Source organism: Oreochromis aureus, linkage group 3, assembly GCF_013358895.1.
Source record: "Oreochromis aureus strain Israel breed Guangdong linkage group 3, ZZ_aureus, whole genome shotgun sequence".
NCBI classification, from domain to species: Eukaryota; Metazoa; Chordata; class Actinopteri; order Cichliformes; family Cichlidae; genus Oreochromis; species Oreochromis aureus.
The window spans coordinates 28,587,595-28,608,346 of NC_052944.1; the positions used below are offsets into that span (position 1 = coordinate 28,587,595).

Sequence of the window (20,752 nt, forward strand, 5' to 3'; positions counted from 1 at the left end):
TCCGATGATATCACCAGCATCCTCCATCCACAGGAGGGAAGAAGGCTTATTGTAGACCACTGCCTTGTTTCAAAAGTATCATGTGCTAAGCGTATTTACGCTTTATGCATTCATCAGAAATCTGTTTTTACTCTCCAACTTTAACATGGCTTTATTTGTTTATCTCCAACAAAGACTGTATTAGTAAAGTTCCCATTATTTCTGCATTTTACGTCATTGAGCAGCACATATTAAGTGATATTTATCCAGACAGGCTACAGTGTCTGCATCAGTTTGTTCCACTTCAGAAATAAGCTGTATGGAGCTGTAGTACAAGCACACATCTGTAGTCCAGGAAGAGGAGACAGGGCTACAAATCAAGAATATCTTTATTTAAAAAAAACAATGAAACAATGAAACACTTCCACTTCTCATCCCACATCTGTTTGATTGACAAACGTAATCATGAAAAAAGCGGTACTACAAAACATGTCAAATTAAAAAAAAAAAAAATTAAAAAAAATAAAGAATACAATATAACAAGTACTATTCTGATATGTACAAGCATCATTGTTTATTATAGTATTGTTATAGGCAAAAGGCAAAAAAGCTGAAGACTGCTGCTGAAGAAACGATGGCATGTGCAAAATACTCTTCACAAGTCCACAAGCTCAGGGCGCTCTGTTCTGAGCACAACCTCGGTCGGGTAGAAATCTACTGCTTTCACAGGTGACTCCTATTTCCATGAAGACAGATGGCAAAAAAATTGAATTAAAACGTGTGAGGGAGTAACGGCATGCTCTCAGAAAGGTGAGCTTGTGGAGGCTTGGTGAAGAAGAAGACTCTCTCATCACCAGAGGGACGGCAGAGAGAGAAAGACACTGCTGATCACTGACAGATTACCGATGGACCGAACAGCTCCTAATCTCTAACCACGACTAGTCAAGGACAGAGGAACCATCGTCACAGCGTCACAAACACATCGACACAGGTACAGAGGTACAGGTATTAAAAAAAAGAATTCCACAGCAACACGTTCAGGACTTACACGCACAGAACAACCAGCTTGTTCAGAGACGGCAGGAGAACATGTAAATGGGGTTCAATCAGTTTTTGTTAGGTGATAAGGAATGAGACTGTGATGACAATACAATAACTTCAAAACAAGGATCACTTTGCTGTTAATGTAGGGCGTTTTTAAGCAATCAGCATCCACCAAAAACCCACATATCTCTGGATATTCTCACAATTTATTCACATTTTAGTTTCTGGCAGTGATTTTTAATGCTTCTAATGCTCAGTTTCAGTGATGTCCCTCTGAGCGCTCAAGTTAAAGAGGCATGAAAAGACTACGGTTAATTTCAGGAAATCGCATCATTGCAATAATTTGACTAACAATACTACAAGGCAAAGAGCATTTTGACTCAATTAGAGGTCTCTTCTAACAGCAGATACTCGAGCCCAGCTATAATTTAAGTTAAAAAGTTGAAGGTTTCGTTCCAAATATTGTATAAATTTCTCAAATTTAAAAATGCCGTACCACACTTCCATACTAACGTTAGAAAAACCTACTATTTCAACACTACCAGTTAATACATTTAGCAAAGAGCTTACAATGCATGAACTGATACAAGTTTTGAGGTTGCCATTTAGTGGGGGAAGAGAACCACTGCCTCACTGACTGAGTCCTAATATACATTATATGGACAAAAGTATTGAGACACACCTCCTAATGTTTGAATTCAACTGTTTTCAGACCTGTTGCCACATTCATCTAGCCAAACAGTCTGTCTTTACAACATCTGTGAAAGAATGGGCGGGTGCAAAGAGCTCATTGAATTTGAGTGAGGTGTTGTAACAGGGTGCCACCATTGAAGTTTAATATCCCACTGTCAGCTGTAAATACTATTACTAAAGAGGAGTAACCACGGCAACTCATCCACGAAGTCCCCGACCACATAAATTTAGAGTGGGGTCACCAGGAGATGAGGGATATGGCATAGACATTAACATCAGCACAAAAACTGTGCGCCGGGAGCTTCACAGCATGCGTTTCCATGTGTAACATGTAGCTGGCTCAGGTCTTTTGTCCATATAGTGTATCTTGTATTTTAATTATTATTTTCACAGTTCTTATTTTGCTGACCTAACGATGCAGAAACTCAACTCTGGCTGACTTTAATGGAAGGAGTTAAATGTGGACTGGGAACGTTTTTAGTTTCTAAACGGGGGACACAACAGAACATGTTTGCTATATTAAACTAATAAATGCATTTGCAGTTTCTTATTTAAAGATCAGACAGATTTAAAGAAGCTTGATCATTTAATTCTAATTGTTTATCTGTTCATCGGGCGAATAGAAGCCCAATGTTCTCTGTGCTTTTAGCTCAGTTTTGGTCTCCACCAACTCTTATTTGACACTTTAACTCTTAAGTTTCTCCTCTCTGTTTCCAGGAGGATTGATTGATTGATTTTAAAAAAAAAATCAAGATTTAATCTAAAGGATTAAATCTTGATTGTGACCCAAATTTTGTTTCCTTCAAGCGGTACAGCAGCTCAGTTCTGGATCTTAGATTCATTTGAATGGAGTAAATAAACTGTAAAGTCTCTGTATGTATGGGTTATTTTAAAGTAGTACTAAAAGTTTGTTCTATTTCCTTAGCAAAGGTCTTTGATTCGTTTCAGCAAATGCAGCATTTTACGCTTAAGCCAGTATCTTCTAAAGCAATTAATACTGGAATGAAACCTCCTGTTTTTAGTTTGGATCGAGCAACCTCTACGTCAAACCACAGTCCATCATCCGGGAACCCTAAAACCCGACATATTGTATGTAAGGCGGTTAGCCCTCAGACTGTCTGTCAGGCCCTTCAGTGGTTGTTATCACGAGGAAAAAGAGGAGCCTCATTTCTAAACGTCTGTCATCTCTACTTGTGTCTTAACAAAAATAATCAGTCGTTCACACGTAAACTGAATTCAATACATTCAAATTTTTTGAAATCCCTTAAAAAAAAAAAAAAAAAAAAAAAAAAGTCAATCCGCAGCTAGCTGAGTGTTTGCTCGGCGGTGACCACTCATTAGCGAAGCATCGTGTAACAGGAGAGGAAAAACAGAGATGGAGATGTGCCGTCAACATCACAACTGTAACACTTTAAACACCGACACAGGAGAAAAACAACAAAAAAAACAAAAACTTTGAGAACAAAATAAAAGGTATTTAAACCAAGAAATTGGCATTAACACTATTTTTAAAAAGCTGTATTAGTAATACTTCACTGGAGGTGGAGAGTGTTACGATGTAGGTGACACAAGGCAGAATCATTAAAAACGACTGTTTTAAATCCACAAACATTCTTAGATTTTAGTCCCAATGGTTCCCTCTGTCATTAAAAGTTCAGTTAACCTGCAAGCTTGTTCAATTTTTACTGTTTAATCAAGAAAAACCAACTCTATTCGCCTTGTGCCAGTCTACAAAGTCAACAAGATGACAACTGCAGCTTTTGCAGCCCTAATCAAATAGTCACTGACATCAACACACACAGACGCACACTTACACACCAACTGCATGCCCTCTGTCACATGGTAAAAAAACTATTTCTCCTCTCAAGTGATTTTTTTTAAAGTTTCTGATCACATTACATGTACTTCACCACACACACACACACACACACACACACTTGTTACCAGTTACTGTACACTCACTAATCACCTCATGACATCCTAGAGAAAGCGTGTAGTGGAGAGACCAAAACAAACAACAACAACAACAAAAAAAAGGTCAGTAAGGAGCTGAAAGAAAACGGGCACGCTCTGTGGGAGTTTCCACCAGGTCTGCTGTTCCCACTGAAAACAAAGCTGCCAGTCTAGCCAATAAAACGAGGACGGGTTTTTTTCAGGTGGGGGTGGGGGGGGACATCGGCCACAACGTTGTGCTTCACTGCAAGTAACTAACTCCCGTTTTTACAGCACGAACACTGAAAGAAAAAAAACAAAGCTTTTCCCGTTAAGTGCTGTAAGAGTTTCGGATGGTTTAAACATGCATGTTGCTGCTTTCTGTTGCATATGTATTTATTTCTGCTGTTAACGAGAGTTAAACCTTTATTATGTTATTTTTTAAACACCCAAAATGGTCCACGTGTAATCGTACGGTAAGTGCATAGCAAATAAAGATGAAAGAAAATGCACACTACGGTAGCCCCTGCCCTGATGTCTTGGATCTCTTCACAGTAACAAACACTATGCATCACGACAGCTTTGCAGGGAAGGGTTGGACATTTCTCACTACTGCACTTTTTTTAAAGGACACTTGACATTTACAGGTTTTTTTTTTTCTCATTTTTTCGTTTTTTTTAAGAGGAAATATTTGCCATTAGACATCCAAATCACCTACAGAGGAAATATATATAGATATAGTATGGAAGCCCTTGAAATTAAAAAATAAACCAACAGGATTTGTTGAAGGGCATTTTTTTTTCTGCTAACAGAGGGTGAGGGGGGGGAAAATCCATCAAACGCCAGCTTTGTTATTTGACTGCACGTTCTTAGTGACTCGTGCACACGCTGAAGCGCTGTTGCACTAATTTGGAGTTTGTTTGCGGCACACAGTTGGTGTATCTGTTAGTTTAGAGCATGCACGTGAGGATCGGGGGTCTTCTGAGGGGGGCGGGGTCGGTCTTTTGAGGGCTTGAAACCGGTGAGTGGTTGCATGCTGCTGCATTCCATAGAACGGAAACATAAAAGGCAGTTAGCTAATAAACTTGTGCTGTAGTCCCCTTGTAAACGCACACACACACCCACACACACACACATACTGTACATTCACGTGTGCATGCACACTCACGGAGCACACCAACACACACAGAAAGGGGGCAATAATAAAGTGACTAGTAACAGCACTGCACCCCAGCGCTACCCTCCCTCCTCTCCCTAAAGACAAATAAGACAACTGAAGCCAAAATGAGATTAAGGAAAAGGAGAAAGTCCAGCTGCTTTATGTCCTCCCTCAGCTCTGCGGGTGGCTGAGAGGCGGCGTTTGTGTGGAGGGCAGTCGAAAGGTCAGGTCAGGTCGGTAGGTAGGTCCCTACGAGGGAGGCTTGCTGTAGCCGAAAAGTCCGACAGGTAGGTATTTGACGTGAGTGGGCCACTGGGCAGCCAGCTGGAAGAACTTGACGTCGTTCCACTCGACGCCGTCTATGGACACTGGTGGGAGACAGAAATGTTGATCAGGCGAAGCTACAATGTGAGCAGGAAAGAAACAAAGCTGCTCGTGATCATCCAGCTCACCTTTCAGGATGGTCTGCTGCTGCTTGGCTGAGCAGATGAGTCGACTGATGCCTTCGATGACCTGGCTCTTGGAGTCTACGTCCTTCTCTTTGGGCTTCTTCCCCAAGAAGATGGTGGGAACTGAAGGGAGGAACAAACACCAGAGTCAAAGTGCTGTGTGATGGAGGGAGACGACGACTGGGTGGCAGTGCACTGAATCTAGATTTAGACCGGCTTGCTTCAATTACATTTAAATCTCTAGTACAGAGGACACATATCTTTATACCCTGCTATGTGCTCTGAACATGGATCTGAGGGATTTGTCCAAAAGGCTTTGCAGTAACTATTTTAGGGCCTATCTGCAGGGAACATGGCTAACTGCAACAAGCCTGCAAGTCAAAAACACTTATTTAGTGTTAACAATGCAATGTGGCTTCAGTCTGTGTTGAATGCAATACATGGATCATCAATCAAATGAAATTAATCAATCATTGTTAATATTACAAATTTTAGTTTCAAGTAAAGCCATAATCATAAAAATGATTTAAAGCACCAGATTTCGAACGCCTCACCTTTTTTGTTCTTCTCCTTGGTGACCACAGTCATGGCCATGGTGTTGACCTGAGCCTGTGGATCGCTGCTGCCCCCGCCTGGTAGCCTGCTGACCTGCAGCGAGCGGAAGGCGCTCTTCAGCGTGTTCTTGCAGCTCGTGTCGCGTCGCTCTCCCTCCCGCCGCTTCTCTGCCAGAGAGGCCAGCCAGTAATCCACCTGCAGGCCGATGGCGTCCACGCCGTGGGACATGCTGGGGCTCCTGTGGACAGAGAGCGCGCATGAGCGACTTTCTCAGGCCCTTCGTGACAACTGTAAAGCCTCATAATTGAACTTTCCTATTATTCTCTGGTCATTCATGTCAAACTTGTGAAGAACTTCATTATTAACATTTTTATCTGACATTATTTGTAGTTTTTAGTTTCAGCAGAATACACAGATGCAGTGAGGGGTCCAATAATGAGACATACATACATCCAACTTTCTCTACATCACAAACACATCTGTAAGATAATTTAACAGCTTCACGAGCAGACCGACTTGAATCTGAGAGCTGAATTTCATTCATCGTATACATGTTCAACACACTCCCCAAAACATTTCTGCAGAGGGCGAAATGGAAAAGATCAGATCAGTGAGAGCTCTGCAGAGAGGCACTGCAGCAAAAAAACATCTGATTCAGTCAGATAAAAATGTGGCTGAAGTATCAAAGAGAGCCTCGATTTGGGAGAGGATCTCAGAGAAACACGAGCAACTCGCTGCCTGTTTGCTTAAAGAACAAGCAGACGGATGATTAAAAGGCATTTATCTCTCTGCCACAGCTCAGTACTGACAGCAGCATCAGCATGCATGCTGACAGCTGAGACATCAACTGAAAAACCGAACCATAAAATCAACCTGAATAAAAAAACGGTTCTTTAAATATCTACATCTGAGGACTTGATTTAAAGCACATCAGTATAATTACTCACTAGATCCTCAACAATACTGAAATAACTACAGCCTGTTTATGTCCTTTTATAATCATCAGACTTAAAAATAAAATAAATGAATGAAATGTAGATTTGAAGACTGAAATCTCCAAATCAAGTATTTGGAAACTCGCCTCAGACACAGGCAAATCCGTCATACCAAGTTAAATGTTATAACAAAAATACAGTGACATGTGAGACCATTTCCAGCGATATTCCAACCAAAGCTACGTCCTTGTACCTGGTTTCCAAATATAGTTACTTTGTCATTTCAAATAACAAACAATGAAATTCCATTTGATTACAGGCTGTGTTAGAAGGTGTAACCCCACACTGCTGCGATAATGAGGAAAATGATAAAACAAGATCCTGTAAAGAAATCTGAATGTTAGAGAACTCTTACCCTTGAACTGTGAGCACGCTCCCCATGGAGGGAGAGGAGGGAGGCGTGGCTGTCTCTTTGATCATCCCGGTGGGAGAGCCGTGGGAGGGGGGAGATGTGGAGGGGACAGCGAGGCTCACTGCTACACCCTCCTCTGCATCTCCTTCATAACCCAAATGGAAATAAGAGCGTGAAACCCTAAATCGAATTCTTTTTTAGCATCTTTTGACATTTTCCAAACACTCACCTGTTGGAGACTGACCAGACTCGATCAGACCAACCTTCACCACCTGAAAAACAAGAAGTGATGTCAGCCAAAGATCCTGAAGATGAACAGCAGCAAAAGTAAAAAGTTCCCACTCAAGAGTATAATTCTCACCCCAATAAAAGGAATGAACTTCTGGTAGGAGTCTTCATCTCGCCTGGGAAAAGGACAATGAGCCGTGTTTGTTAAAGAAGACCTAAAAGATAAAAGATGGCACGTGTTCGCTGACACCTGTACTCACGTTCTGTGCTTGCAGGTTAGCATGGCCTCGGCGATGGGCAGCTGGTGCGTGACCGTAGCTCCGCTGATGTATTGGGAAATTCTTCCTGCCACATCCAACTGATCTGCAGGAGAAAATGAAAAAATTGGAGAAGTGAATAAACGCGTGAAATGCTGAATTATGTCCTGAGGGGAGACGGCACGCGTGGTACCTGTCTGCGGCGGCTCTGAGCGACTGAACACGTCTCTCCACACCCCGTCCAGAAAGGAGGAGCTGTAGCGATTGTCGAGGGCTCCGAGGTGTTTAGCCACAGGATGAGAGCCTGACGAACATAATGAGAGAGCGGGAAGGTGAGAATGTGGAAGGATCGAGGAGTTTAATGAGCTAACACGACTGCCTGTTCCTCCTACCAATGTGCCAACAATCAACACATCCTAACAAGTTACAGCATTTCCCAAAATCCAATTAGCATGCAGACAAGTGACTGTGTGCACCAGACATCACTTCCTGCAAAGCAGTAAAACTTTGCTGCAGTCTGACTCTGCAGGAAGAGACAAAAGCAGGCTCGCTCACCCAGCGGCACCACCAGGAAGCGCATGTGGTTCAGCCAGTCAGACGTCTTGTTGGCGAGCTGGGTGACGAAGAACTGCAGGATGGCTCCCAGGTAGCTCTGGCTGCCCACCGCCACCACCTTCACTGGTCTGGGCATGGACGAGTTACAGTTGCAGCTACAGGGAAAAAGAGAGAGAGAGAAATATTCATTACTCGAGAATCAAAAAGTTTGATTATCGTCTCAAAACATACTTAGAACGTTTTTGTTTTAAGAAACAACCTAATCTATATTGGAAAATATCCTAAAAAACTAGATTTCTTACTACGGTGTGTCCTACTCCCTTCACAAGTGCAAACTAGTGGTAACCAGAATGGAAAAAAGCAGATGCCTTGGTGCACATCTGAGATGAAGCACATCAAACTAGACTGTGGGCGTTTGTAAAGGAAGCAGTACACACAGGTGTATGAAAACACTAGTTTTAAGGAAGTTTCCTGTGTGGATCACCCTTCATTTTTTATACTGTATTCCATTTGAAGTGGGAAGTCAGAAATCCAGAGTTCCCACTCAGAATTTTCACCCCTCTCAAGACACACTATCCCGCTCGGAAAGCCGGAGAAGCCAATCTAATGGCAGCTCCGAGCGTAAACTGCACTAAAACTGCAGAACTCGTCCTCTGTACTATTACTGATGTGTATTCGTGACATGCTAAATAAGCACTGACCAGGTTCTGTCCATGAATGTGCTGAGAGGTGTTTTTAACAGCAGAAATACAGGCACTGTGTTGCACTCCAGGTACTGTTACTGATGGCTAGGAAGCTAAATAAAACCTGTTATTGTGACTGTACTGTAATGGGTTTGACTTCAGTCCCAGCTCCAGCATTAGAAAAAGAAACACGGAAGTCCCTTTTATTCCCAGACTACAATCTAACTCACATTATTTAAGGCAATAGAATCATTTTATATTTCTAACTGTTGCTCAGATGACATTTCCTTCATGTTTAGGCAGATTTCATCCCAACAGTGCAAACACAAACCAGAAGAATTCACACATGTGTGGGAGAGAGTGATAAGCAGAGGGACAAGGCGACGTGATAGATGCAGATATGGGAGACATATAAAGTTTTCTTGTTGTTTTTATAAAGCAACGTGAGTCACAGGGGCAAAAAAAGGAGGAGGAGAACAGAAGGAGCAAAATATATAAGGGTCAAAGGAAGAACAGAGGACAGAAAAATAAGGCTCAGAGCAGGAAGAAAGACTAAACAGATGAGTCACTCTGCACACCAATGAGTTCTAGCTCGCCGTGTGTGTGTGTGTGTGTGTGTGTGTGTGTGTGTGTGTGTGTGTGTGTGTGTGTGTGTGTGTGTGTGTGTGTGTGTTAGATTAGATCAGAAAAACTCACAATTTCTGGATGCGAGTGAGCACAGCAGACAGCACCGCCTGTATTTCAGCTGCTGAGCACGTGCAGACCACTGGGTGTCTCTGTACCTGGAGCTGCTCTGCAACATACTGCAATACATGAAAGAGGAGAAGTGCAGTCAAAAAAAGGAAAGAAATAGGAATAAAAAAGAAAAATAACCCACCAAATCCACCCAAAGTTATTACGGAAAGCTGCAGGCCTTACCTGCCCCTGCCAGTCTGTGCTGTTGACCAAAATGAGGCTCTCTGGGAGCGCCGAGTCCGACAACAAAATCTGGTTAAGCTGATCGTACACTGCTTTCCTCAGAACCTACACACACACACACACATACACACACAGAGTACATAAATCTCCCCACAGCGACACATTTGCTCTTCAGATGACTCATCACCACATACATAATTCATTTCTGAGCTCCAGGCCGGTCGTACATTATCAGAATTCATGCGTTTCTCTACTTTAAAAAAACGCGTGGGTCACAAGCAGACGGGGAACAAAGGCAGAATTTTTTTAGTCATATGTTAATTCCTCTGTGGGAAACAACCACAACACGCAGGTTTATTTTTGTATGCACGGTTGAAACTATGATGCTGAAATCCTGGAAAGAGCTAAATCGAAATGAGATTTTATAATCGTTCTGTGTCGTACCGGCGTGCTGTGTCCCAGCTCCGGGGACCTCTCAGAGTCTGAGCTGTTGGTCCGCTCACTGAGAGGTTTGGACAGCTGTCTCTCCTTCATCGGAGTGCTAATGCGCTTCTGCCTTGGTGTATGGCCTCCATCCAACCTGGTGGGAAAAAAGGAAAAAAGAAAAAAGAAAGCAAAGTCAAACTCAAGAAATGAGGAGTCCAGGGTTTTTCAGCATAGTCGCCTCTGAGGCCTCATTTTTCCTTTCATTTTATAAGCTTTACTTAGAGATCCTGAGTTCCCCCTCAGAATTTTACCAACCTCAGGGTTTGTAAGCATCAGAGGAAACTGAAAAATAAGGACGCCACAGAAACCTGCAGTAGCTGAAATGGTCACTTGAGGCTGGCTTCATCGTCTCCATAGAGTCCCAAGTTAAAACGCCAAAAATAAACACGTTTACAGCTACAGCTTACCAGATATAAAAGACGGTTTTTACTTTTAAAACTAATATTTAATTTTGCGATCACTGCCTCGGGCAGGTTAATCTTTTTCTAAGCCTCCAGTTAATGTTTTACTAAGACTGGTTCAAGCTTGCTGTTTTGCTGGGCTACTTTAGATCAGTGAGCTGGACCTCTCGGTAAATAACAGCCACCCAAGATGCCTGTGCTATTATTAATATATTACTTTGTACAAACTAGCAAGCTACATGTCTGTGCAATGAACCTGTGCAGTTTAGGGATGCATCTTGCTCACCAAGCTTGCTAGGATCAGCTGAGTGAGTCCACACTCAGCCAAAAAGGTCACCGAGTCCTGCCAGCTGAATTCTACTGATTTACAACTAAAAATCAAGTAAAAATTAAAAATCAAGTCATGCAGTTTGATATTGAAAACTTTAAAAAAACATCACTGATAAGCTTTTCCAGTAACAAACAGGCTCAAGTTTATTATTCAGTTTATAGTAGCTTAATGGTTCTGCAGCATTTGCGTGACTGAGGAGGACAGTGATTATGGAGAGGATGGAAAAGTCATTCTTCAGCTCGTGAGGCCAGTTTTAAAGCACGATCTCACTCAGAAACTACAAAACAAGGTGACTCCAGCTCTCCCTGTGTGAGGTCATGAATCCACTCCTACTTGCTGAAGGTTTCTTCCTGTTAAAAGGGAGTTTTTCCTTCCCGCTGTTGCCAAGTGCTTGCTGATTGTTAGGGGTTTTCTCTTTATCTTACTATATAAAGCGCCTTGAGGTGACTGCTGTTGTGATTTAATTCAATTTAGTTAATTCAATTAACTAAATTCAGATAAAAACAGCAAATCAAATGTATGTGGGACTAAACCTTGGGTGACTTACCTCGGTGATGCCATCGGCTGTGCTTCACTTTTGCTGCTCTTAATGGGTGTACGGGGTTTTTCTGCCACGGACACCATGATGCACGGGCCCACTTCAGCGAACAGCTCCTGGTCTGTTAGCTCCTACACACAAACAGACACACACAGTCCACAGACAGGCTGTCAGTGTCAAAGGAAGGAGACACTGGCACCCACTTTTTTGTGTTTCTTCTGCTCTCTCAATCTGTCTCACTTGCAGCACAGATGGCAGCGAATCCGCCTCAGAGTGATACCGACAAAGATCCCAGCACAACATTAACTCTCCCTCTTTGACACACTGACACTCATTTAAAAACACACGAGGAAAGTCGTACCAGCGTGTCGGTCTCAGACGGGATCTCATCCAGGTTGCGGCTTCGGGAAGGTTTCATCTTCTCCAGAAGAGGCTGCTCCCCCTGCTGGGAACAGAAGGGAGAGGCAGTCAGTCGACGGGCTTAATGAGCCTCGAGATTTGGTAAATGAGAAGGAGCACTCGGCTCTCGGCTTCAGGGAGAAAACACAACAGCAGTTACGCCCAGAAGATGTTGGTTTTCCTCTGCCGTTTTAGGCCAGACGAAGCATTCTACACAAATAATTAGATAGGACCTACTTACTGAAGTGAAAGCAGCTTTTTCATCTTCCAAACACATATTTGAGAAAGTGTCCCAACAGCAGTCAGAACCTAAAGGCTTATTTCATTATGAAGGGAGGAACTGGAGCTGCCTGAAGCACATCCAGTGGCATCCATTCAAACTGCGACAGATTAAACACTTTTTATTCAGCAGATGGTGACCGTCAAAGACTTATTGAATTTCTGCTCCATTAAGGAAATGTTAGTGTGAAACATTTTTCAAATTTCACATTTCCACTGCGCTCCCCCGCCGTGCTGACTGTCACCGGCTTTAGATTCTGGATATTTAGCACATCAATGCAGAGTCGCATGCTGTTTTTCATGCTTCTTGCTTCATTTCATGCTGCATTCTTCACATACTTTATGGTACTGTGTGGTACTTAGTCACACTGTTGAACTACAGCTTTATTGTTTTGCTATCCTGCCACCAGAAGCACTTTGCAATCTTAGGTTAATGCCGTATCGCTCAACTTCTTGTGTACTTTTATTATGACTTCTTAAGGGCCCAAGAAATAGAAGAAGTTATAATATTCACAAGAAATCTTGAGCCAACCCTAAGTTCTTTATGTTTGGCTAATAAAATGAGGAATAGGTCCAGCAATTTATTGAAATATGAGCAAACATATTGAAGGACAGACTGCACAGCATGCTGAGATATGCCAAGTTTTCAGCAAATTACGTGTTTTAGTTGTAAAAACAGAAGCAGATCCTACAAAGGGATGGCTCAAGACTTGTGCACAGTACTGTATATCCAACACTACTAAATTAAATTGTGTATCAAGTTTTTTTCCCACAAGGTAACATCAATGTAGAGACAATACAAATAATCTTGAGTTTTTGCTGAGACACACAAGCTGAATCATTTTACACCATCGCAGGCGAGCTCTGCATTTGGACACAGGTTTGAAAGCTTTCCGGTTGTAAAGTCAGATATCCTTCGTGAAGAGTTAAGATTCACTGCACTCTAACAGGTGTACGTCCTCTCGACTGTGCAGCTGCAGCGAGTTACTCACCGGACTGAACGTGTCTCTGCCCAAACTGCCTTTGCTGTTCAGGCTGCCGATCTCCGTCTGAGAGCTCGACTGAGACATTCCCTCAAAGAACGGCCTGAGCAAACACACACACGGACACATTTATTTTCAATAATAGAGAGAAAAAAAGAGCAGAACAGAACAAAGTCATGTAACATTGGTAAGACTTTAAGAAGTTCTGGGTCACTCTGACGCTTTCAGACGTTATTGAAAATAATGACTCAGACTGGGCAGCGATTCTGTGTTGTTAAAGTATGCAAAGAGCAAAATAATTATTATTCAAAAGTTCTGATCAAAGTTAAAACTGACCCAGTTTTGGCTCATGCCGAGCTTTTAATCTGTGGCTGTAATGAGCAGCTTCGCCCAACAGAGGGGGCTCTGAATTGTTAATGAAAGTCCTCTCAGCGTGCCCGTCAGCGTCTGTGCAGGTGAAGCGGGAGTGTGGGGGTGAATACTAATGTCGCGTCTGTGCCAGTGCTGGTACCTCAGCTTGGGTTTGGGTGTGCTCAGGATGCTGTCGGTCTCGTCCAGCTCCGGCCCGCTGTCGCTCGGGTTGTACATCTCCAGGCTGTCGTACAGCTCGTCCAGGTCCTCCTCCACCTCCTGGATCTGCTCCCTGGACACGTGCTCCAGACCAAAACCAACCTGGGAGAGACGCACGGAAGAGAGGGTGACCAACACAGACGGTCGCTGTGCAGCTTTAACACCCAGAATTTCTGTTTATCACCTGAATCTGTCACTTCTCTTCACACAAACAGAAGCTATAAAAAGCACATCAACGACAGCCTCCCTTCCTTTAAATGAGCACTAATCTCTGTGCGTACAGAGGACAGAGGTGTTGATACCAGCTGTGATACCCGACACGGCTCACTGCCCGTTTCTCTGTTGACACCACGGGGCTTTGCAAGCCCGCGATTTCACAGAAGCTGAATATCAAAAGTGAGAGAAGCGAGATGCTTACATGCCACAGTGACCTGGCTAACATCAGAGTGAGTCAGGCAGCTCAGCCACAAACTCCTAAACAGGGAGCCCAGTTATAGCAGTGGTTTGGACTTAAAAGGTAAGTATTCATGCATGGAATCATAAGCAATGCAAGCAGGGATAAACAGGAAATAACATGAGTTTGTGTTTGGACCAGCACTCGCATCACTCAACTCCAAAAATGTTCACTTCAGCGTGAGAACAGAGACGTCACGTCTGCACGATTTAAAGCGCACTCAGGAGCCAGCCAGTAAACCGCACACAATGGATAATCATTTGTATTGTTATCTGATGTGATAGCATAGCTGGTTCTGCTTTCATAATGTAACACTATCCAGCTGTGTGCGTGTGTGCACGTGTGTGTGATCACTGAGGGGGGAAAAACAAGGTGGAGATGCATTCATTAGAAGCAACCACCTCAAAGTACTCCGACAGGTGTTTATAGGTCTGTGGACAGACGTTTCATTGTGATTGCGTCATAGGCACACATGGCTGACATCTCAATGAAAGCAGACTTGGATGGCAGGGTATTTCCTTAAGGAAAAACACCAGCGCTGTAAACAATACCATTACAGTCATTGGTACTGGGAAAAGAGTTTGTGTAAAACACTACTGCTCATCAGTTCATTTAAAAGCTGCACTTTTGTGATATTTGTTGAAAAACACTGTGTTTTTAACCTGCAGGAGGTCCTGAGTGTTTCAGATTGATGTGCATTCTCATGGAAAGTGTGTTTAGTGCATGATGGGAAGCTGTCACCGCTGCTGCTATGGTGACGTTTTTCAACAAGTTTATGGTCTTTTTATGGGTCAAATAACAGCTGAGGTGTCTGGCCCTTTGAATTGTTATTGTTTGTCGAGGGGATTGATTTAGTTATTAGGCAGTTGGTCAAATAAGGTCAAAAGTCTTACTGCCTTTAGTACACGTGGTCTGATGGTGCATCATCAGAGGAATAACCGTGAGACGGCCTTGGCCTGACAACTCTTTGCTATCGAGTCAGATGTGATCCCATTGCAAAAATCATCTAGTTTGTTGTTCAACAAGGATAAGCTGGGGTAAAATTAGGTTTCTATTGTAGCAATGGGTTTCCAGATAGTTAACAATTAAAGTTATGGCTGAATCTATAAGAATCCAACTATCCTCTGCTCCTTATCTGAGTTTGGGTCACAGGGACAGCAGTCTGGGGCAGTGGGGGACTGAGTGTTTCTCAAGAGAGCCCAGAGGTATAATCTCTCCAGCTAGTCTCCTGGCAGCCTTCTCTCGGTGGGACATGGCTGAAACACCTCTTTTAGGTGACGTCCAGGAAGTATCCTAACCAGGACCACCTAAACTGACTCCTTTAGCCCATGGGGCCTTAACCTGAAAAAGCTATATTGGTCCGCAGGGGTTTGCTGCTTATTGGATTGAGCGGCGATCAGTGTGGAGGGCAATCCAATCCTCAGCTTCCATAACCAGTTTGCAGTACATGGAGCGTCACTTCTACCAAACAGTCATTAAATAATCAGGTCAGATTTTACCAGAGGCCCTCATCAGATTAGATCACACAGGCTGAACAAGACCCACCTTTGAACTCCACTTTTGTTTCAATCTGAACTAAACATCTAAAATTTTATGGCTCTGTCTTGTGCAGCTGTGACGTTTTTCTCAGTAACAAAATCTGTACACAGACAGAAATAAACAACAAATATCAAACCGCCTTTGTGGTACTTAAAAAGTAGCAGAAAGAGTTTTGCTAGGATCAGCAATGTTTGTAATCACATGCATAAAGCAGAAGTAGATTTTCTGCAATACTGGTCACAGCAATACACATGGAAAATTTTACAATAATAGTGACATGACTAAGTAAGTAAAAGAAGTCACATGTTCAGGCTAACACACAGTTAGGTCTGTAAGATTTGCCTCTGCACACCATTACAGCAGATCTTAAACCACCAATAAAGAAGTTTAACAAAAGTGTTGCATTCAGTGTTCAGGAATTACAGACATTTTTACACACGGTTTCCTGTTTTCAGATGCTCAGAATTAACTGAACACAAGTCTAGAAGGCTGAAGTGCAGAGCTCACTAACATCAGCAAATGCTGTTTCCTCACTTGGGATGCTTTGTTAGGCCTTTAATGCAGCCATTGCTTTTTTGTTGGTCTGTGCCTTCAAGTAGCTGAAACTCTGCTCTGCTGAGTTGAGATTAGGTGACTGACTTGAAGAAAATACCATTTATTTGCTTTGAGAAACTCTTGGGTTGCTTTTGCAGTTTGCTTTGGGTCATTATTTGCACTATGAAGCACCGTGTGAGCAGTTCTGCAGCATTTGGCTGAATCTGAGTAGAAAGTACAGCCCTGCACACTTCACAGTTCATCCTGCTGCTTGGATCTGCAATCACATCATCAACAAACACTACTGACCCAGTTCCACTGGCAGCCATACATGCCCTCGCCCTAACACTGCTTTCACTATGCGTCTCTTCCCATCATTCTGCTACATTTTCATCTTACTTTCATCCATCCACAAAAAACTTTCCAGAACTGTGCGTGCTCTTTTAGATGTTTTCAGTCAGTCTGATGTGACCGCCTTGTTCTTAAGTGAAACCACTGACGGTGTTCACCCTGTTGTAAACTCTCTGTATTTACATTCATCAAGGGTTTTTCCCTACCTTAGACAGCCGCCTCCTCCAGTGTTCTTCACATGGTTAAATTCTGTGAAGCTGTTTTTTTTAACCATAGAAATAATTCTTTCATCATGCACTTGCTGTCTTTTGTGCTCTTTGAGGCTTTTTAGTGTTCCTGAGCTGCTGAGTGCGTTCACTCTTTCTAACAATGCACCAGACTGTTGATTCTTATCGCTACTGAAGTTTTTGCTCCTTCTGTGACAGGTTTCCTGAGATTTGCAGGCTTAATGACGGCATACTTCACTTACACCGACATCTCCTGGGCCTCATATTTAAAATCCCAGTGAAAAGCTACCAAATACAAGTTTAATTAACTCCAGATTTTTTAACCTCTTAATTTGTCATTGAATAATGAAGGGACCGGCATCATCTGGCTGCTGTGCAGTGAGTTATCCAATTAATTTAAAAACCCCTCGACTTAAAGCTGAAAATCTGCACGTTAATACCGAATTTGAAACTCCTCTGTGGTGGTGTGCAGACACAAAACTACACAAACAACCCAACTGTATGAAATCAAACAAAATCAATATGCCGTACACGCTTATACAAATAAAATAGCAATATTCCAATTTGCAGTTTTGAAAAGGCGACACGAGCAAACACAGGACACAAACGCAGACGAACAAAATTCGATTTGTAAAGACACAGAGGGAAGGCAATGAAATTTTAATAGATTGTAACACACGCGCCACTTTGAGACAGCACACACATATTTTGCTTGACAGAAGCACACAAACACACACAAACACACACACACACATCTTTGTTCTATTTTAAATTACAATGTCGTTGTGAGCTGCCAGCTGAATCTCAGTTGTTCTGCCACATCTCTCCCACACATCTCCATGTGTCTTCAAAGCTCAACTGAAATACACGTTGACTCCCAACAACCTGGCAAACGCACACTCTCAACCTCGCACATAAAGCCGAAGTGTGGACGTGTGATATAAGTGATCAGGAAGGAAGAAGAGCCACGGAGAGGGGAGGGGAATAGAAGAGAGAAAAACAACGGCGAAATGAGCACCCACCTCATCTGTGACTTTAAACCTTTTCAGCAAGGCGACAAACTTCTGTTTGATGTTGGGTTGCTGTGAGAGAGAAAATGGGAAAAAGCACAACGTGAAACTCGGAGATAGATGTTCATATCAGTGTGCGTGTGTGTGTGTGTGTGGGGGGGGACGGCAGCCTAGGGAAAACCGACAGGAGGCACGCTCACTTTTCACGCCTAATGAGTCAAAACAGCAGCAGTTAATGGATGCAGCATCACTTCTGCAAAGGAAAAATGTGTCTCGTGTTATTAAACTGGAATATGTGAGAGCGGGCCCGTTACCGAGGTTCCCAACACGAGATGCGTTTCCTGAATAATTGCAAAGGACTGATTATCTTATTTAAAAAGTCTGAAAAAGGAAGACGTAACATTTATTGAAAGCGAGTCTGGAGTTCTTCTTGAAACGTGCGACATCTGTCTGACTCGGCAGTTCAAAATTCAATTAAATTTTTGCGTGCGTGACATTTGTGAGCCAGACGTTATTATCCTGCAAAAAGGCAGCGGTTCTTCTAATGCACAAGTTATTTTTACCTCAAAGACTAAATCCCAGACTTTGTCTAAAACACTCAACTTTTTTTTAACCTGTAATAACCATTTGAAGGCCTCACAGGTGAGTTGATATGCTTGCTAATTTGCACATGAAGCAGTTGCAGAGAAATGTTATAATTTATTGAGCCACCTGGTCTCTTGTATTAGAACCTCCGGCTCATACTTTACAAACACATCACATAACGCCACCGTTGCTTTAAATGATAATGTAGTAAGCTCCAAGCAGCTGGTGACATTGTTGCAATTGCTCTGTTGACACAAAATAACTGCAATATGTTTGGAATAGTTTTTTTTTTGTAATGTTGCAATAAAACAACTAAATACAATGTATTCACAAATAACACATTAATTTCAGACAAATGTATAAAAGTATACAAAAGGTTCAGCTAAACAAAAATCAAAAACAAAGAAGAAAACAACATTTCTATAGTTCATAGTGAAAAAACGGGAGCTTTCATGTAATTTAATTACATATCTGTTAATTAATCACATGGTCTCGTATGAATGGCCATGGGGGAGGTTTGACTCCAGTGCTCTAATGTACTTACTGTCACATGTCAATCAATGGTATCCTGCGTTCTCATTGGTAGTCACTATAATTGCTCACTTCAAACGTCAGAAAAGTTAAACTCAAGACCCGCCCACTATGTACTGCCGGTGATCATTTCCTCCATGGTCATTTGAAGTCATGGATTTCTATGGGGACTGGTTGCCATGGTGCTGCCAGTCACTGTGTGAATAGCCTTAACTCTGGACCTGCCCACCCAGCTGCTAACCCACCTGTTGGCTGTCAGTTATTTTGCCAAATGTCACTAAAAACACTCGGTCTCTGGTTGTCACAGCCATACAAACTGCTCATTCACCTCTAAGCTTTAGTAGTTGAACATTGCAGGAATAATAGAGGTAGTTTATAAGGTAGCGAGAGCAACAACCACAGCAGCTTCTGCAGTTCCTCCAATCACCACTTGAGGATGCTTCCAAAAGCAAAACACACACACTTCCATATCCAAATGATCAACATTACTGCAGAACGTGCTTACAGCCCAGTCCCAAACCGGTTTTGATTTCAGCAGCAGATTTTTCCCCCTAACATCGATGTTCACAGCTGTATGACTCACCCATTGAAATATTAAAGAGCAACAAGTCTTAGCTGTTTGTCAGACAGGTGGATGCCAACAGAGGCGCAGCTGCAGCTCCCTGTGACTAACGTTTGTCCTTTCGGTATCTCTGTGTTCATCTATTTGTTAATGTGCATCAGTGATTTGTGCCAGTACTGGATTCTTACACAATTCTGCATAAATCTAATAAACACTACGATTTTTCGGGTATGTAATTACCTGGATCAGTCAAAAACAGATTATTCTGCATGAATATTTAATCTAGAAAGCAATTTACTAAATGTACTTTCCAAAAAATTGACTTTGATCCTATGATAGTGATCGAAATTTATATTAGACAATGTGATTATTGCCCATCGTAACTGAGTTTACAAAGGCAGGACCTCTATTATTGTCCACGCTGTTTTATAACTCATGGCTTAGATGTCCTGGTTGGACATGAAAAGTGCAGATAATGAACAAAGGCATAGTTTCAAACGCTTGGCATCATCCCCTTATTCTGTGATATTAATTTAAATGCACAAAGTCAAACAGCAAATACAGCCGACTCATGAACACATAACTGTCCATGCAAACACTGCAGTTCACTGTTTAAATATGAAGATTATTCTACCTGAAGCCATCGTTGGCATACGGCATGTTTTTCTTTTTTTAAATTAGTGGAAACCAAACAATCTTTGCATGCGTGGGAACCTACTTCAGGCTAAAACTTAAAATAAAATTCTCAGGGTTGTTTTTGGTTAAAAAAAAAACAAACCCAGAAACAAAACGAAAAAAGAAAGGAATAAAAACTCAGTTTGGAAGTAAAAAAGGGGGAAAAAGGACAAAGCAAAGCTTTCATCTGCAAAACAAGTTGGTGTCTGAGTGGCTGTGGAGAGTGAGAGTGTTTTGGAGGATTTGTCGCAATTTGCTGCTACGCACTGGAGAGGGTCGGCTTCATGTCGGGACCTCCTGGGGACGCAAATGTTTCTGGAGCCGCTGTGTGTGTGTGTGTGTGTGTGTGTGTGTGTGTGTGTGTGTGTGTGTGTGTGTGTGTGTGTGTGTGTGAGTGGCAGGGTGAGCTGCACAGGGTGGGGGGTCTGCTGTAGGGGCTTTTAAGAGCGAGTACATATTTAATGTTTGTGTAGCAGTGCAGGTGGTTAGTGTGTGTGT

The 20,752-nt window shown here is 42.5% G+C and overlaps 1 protein-coding gene across 4 annotated transcripts in view; it reads right to left on the reverse strand.

Annotated features, from left to right (window-relative positions):
* Nucleotides 1-293: 293 nt before the first annotated feature.
* Nucleotides 294-20,752, reverse strand: part of LOC116314324 (phosphofurin acidic cluster sorting protein 1) — a 71,832-nt gene continuing 51,373 nt past the window's right edge. The window contains exons 8-24 of one of the 4 annotated variants that reach the window (XM_031732298.2): nt 17,914-17,973; nt 13,728-13,888; nt 13,226-13,319; nt 11,917-11,997; nt 11,565-11,686; nt 10,244-10,379; nt 9,800-9,904; nt 9,578-9,684; nt 8,199-8,353; nt 7,837-7,947; nt 7,647-7,749; nt 7,520-7,562; nt 7,388-7,430; nt 7,162-7,303; nt 5,811-6,049; nt 5,260-5,379; nt 300-5,175 (exon numbers count right to left, since the gene is read on the reverse strand). In XM_031732298.2, the coding sequence (XP_031588158.2) occupies nt 5,057-5,175; nt 5,260-5,379; nt 5,811-6,049; nt 7,162-7,303; nt 7,388-7,430; nt 7,520-7,562; nt 7,647-7,749; nt 7,837-7,947; nt 8,199-8,353; nt 9,578-9,684; nt 9,800-9,904; nt 10,244-10,379; nt 11,565-11,686; nt 11,917-11,997; nt 13,226-13,319; nt 13,728-13,888; nt 17,914-17,973 (1,941 nt within the window). In that variant the 3' untranslated portion in view covers nt 300-5,056. Of the gene's footprint in view, nt 5,176-5,259; nt 5,382-5,810; nt 6,050-7,161; nt 7,304-7,387; nt 7,431-7,519; nt 7,563-7,646; nt 7,948-8,198; nt 8,354-9,577; nt 9,685-9,799; nt 9,905-10,243; nt 10,380-11,564; nt 11,687-11,916; nt 12,001-13,225; nt 13,320-13,727; nt 13,889-17,913; nt 17,974-20,752 lie in introns of all 4 variants that reach the window. The other 3 variants (XM_039609842.1, XM_039609840.1, XM_039609841.1) reach the window with 3 other exon arrangements.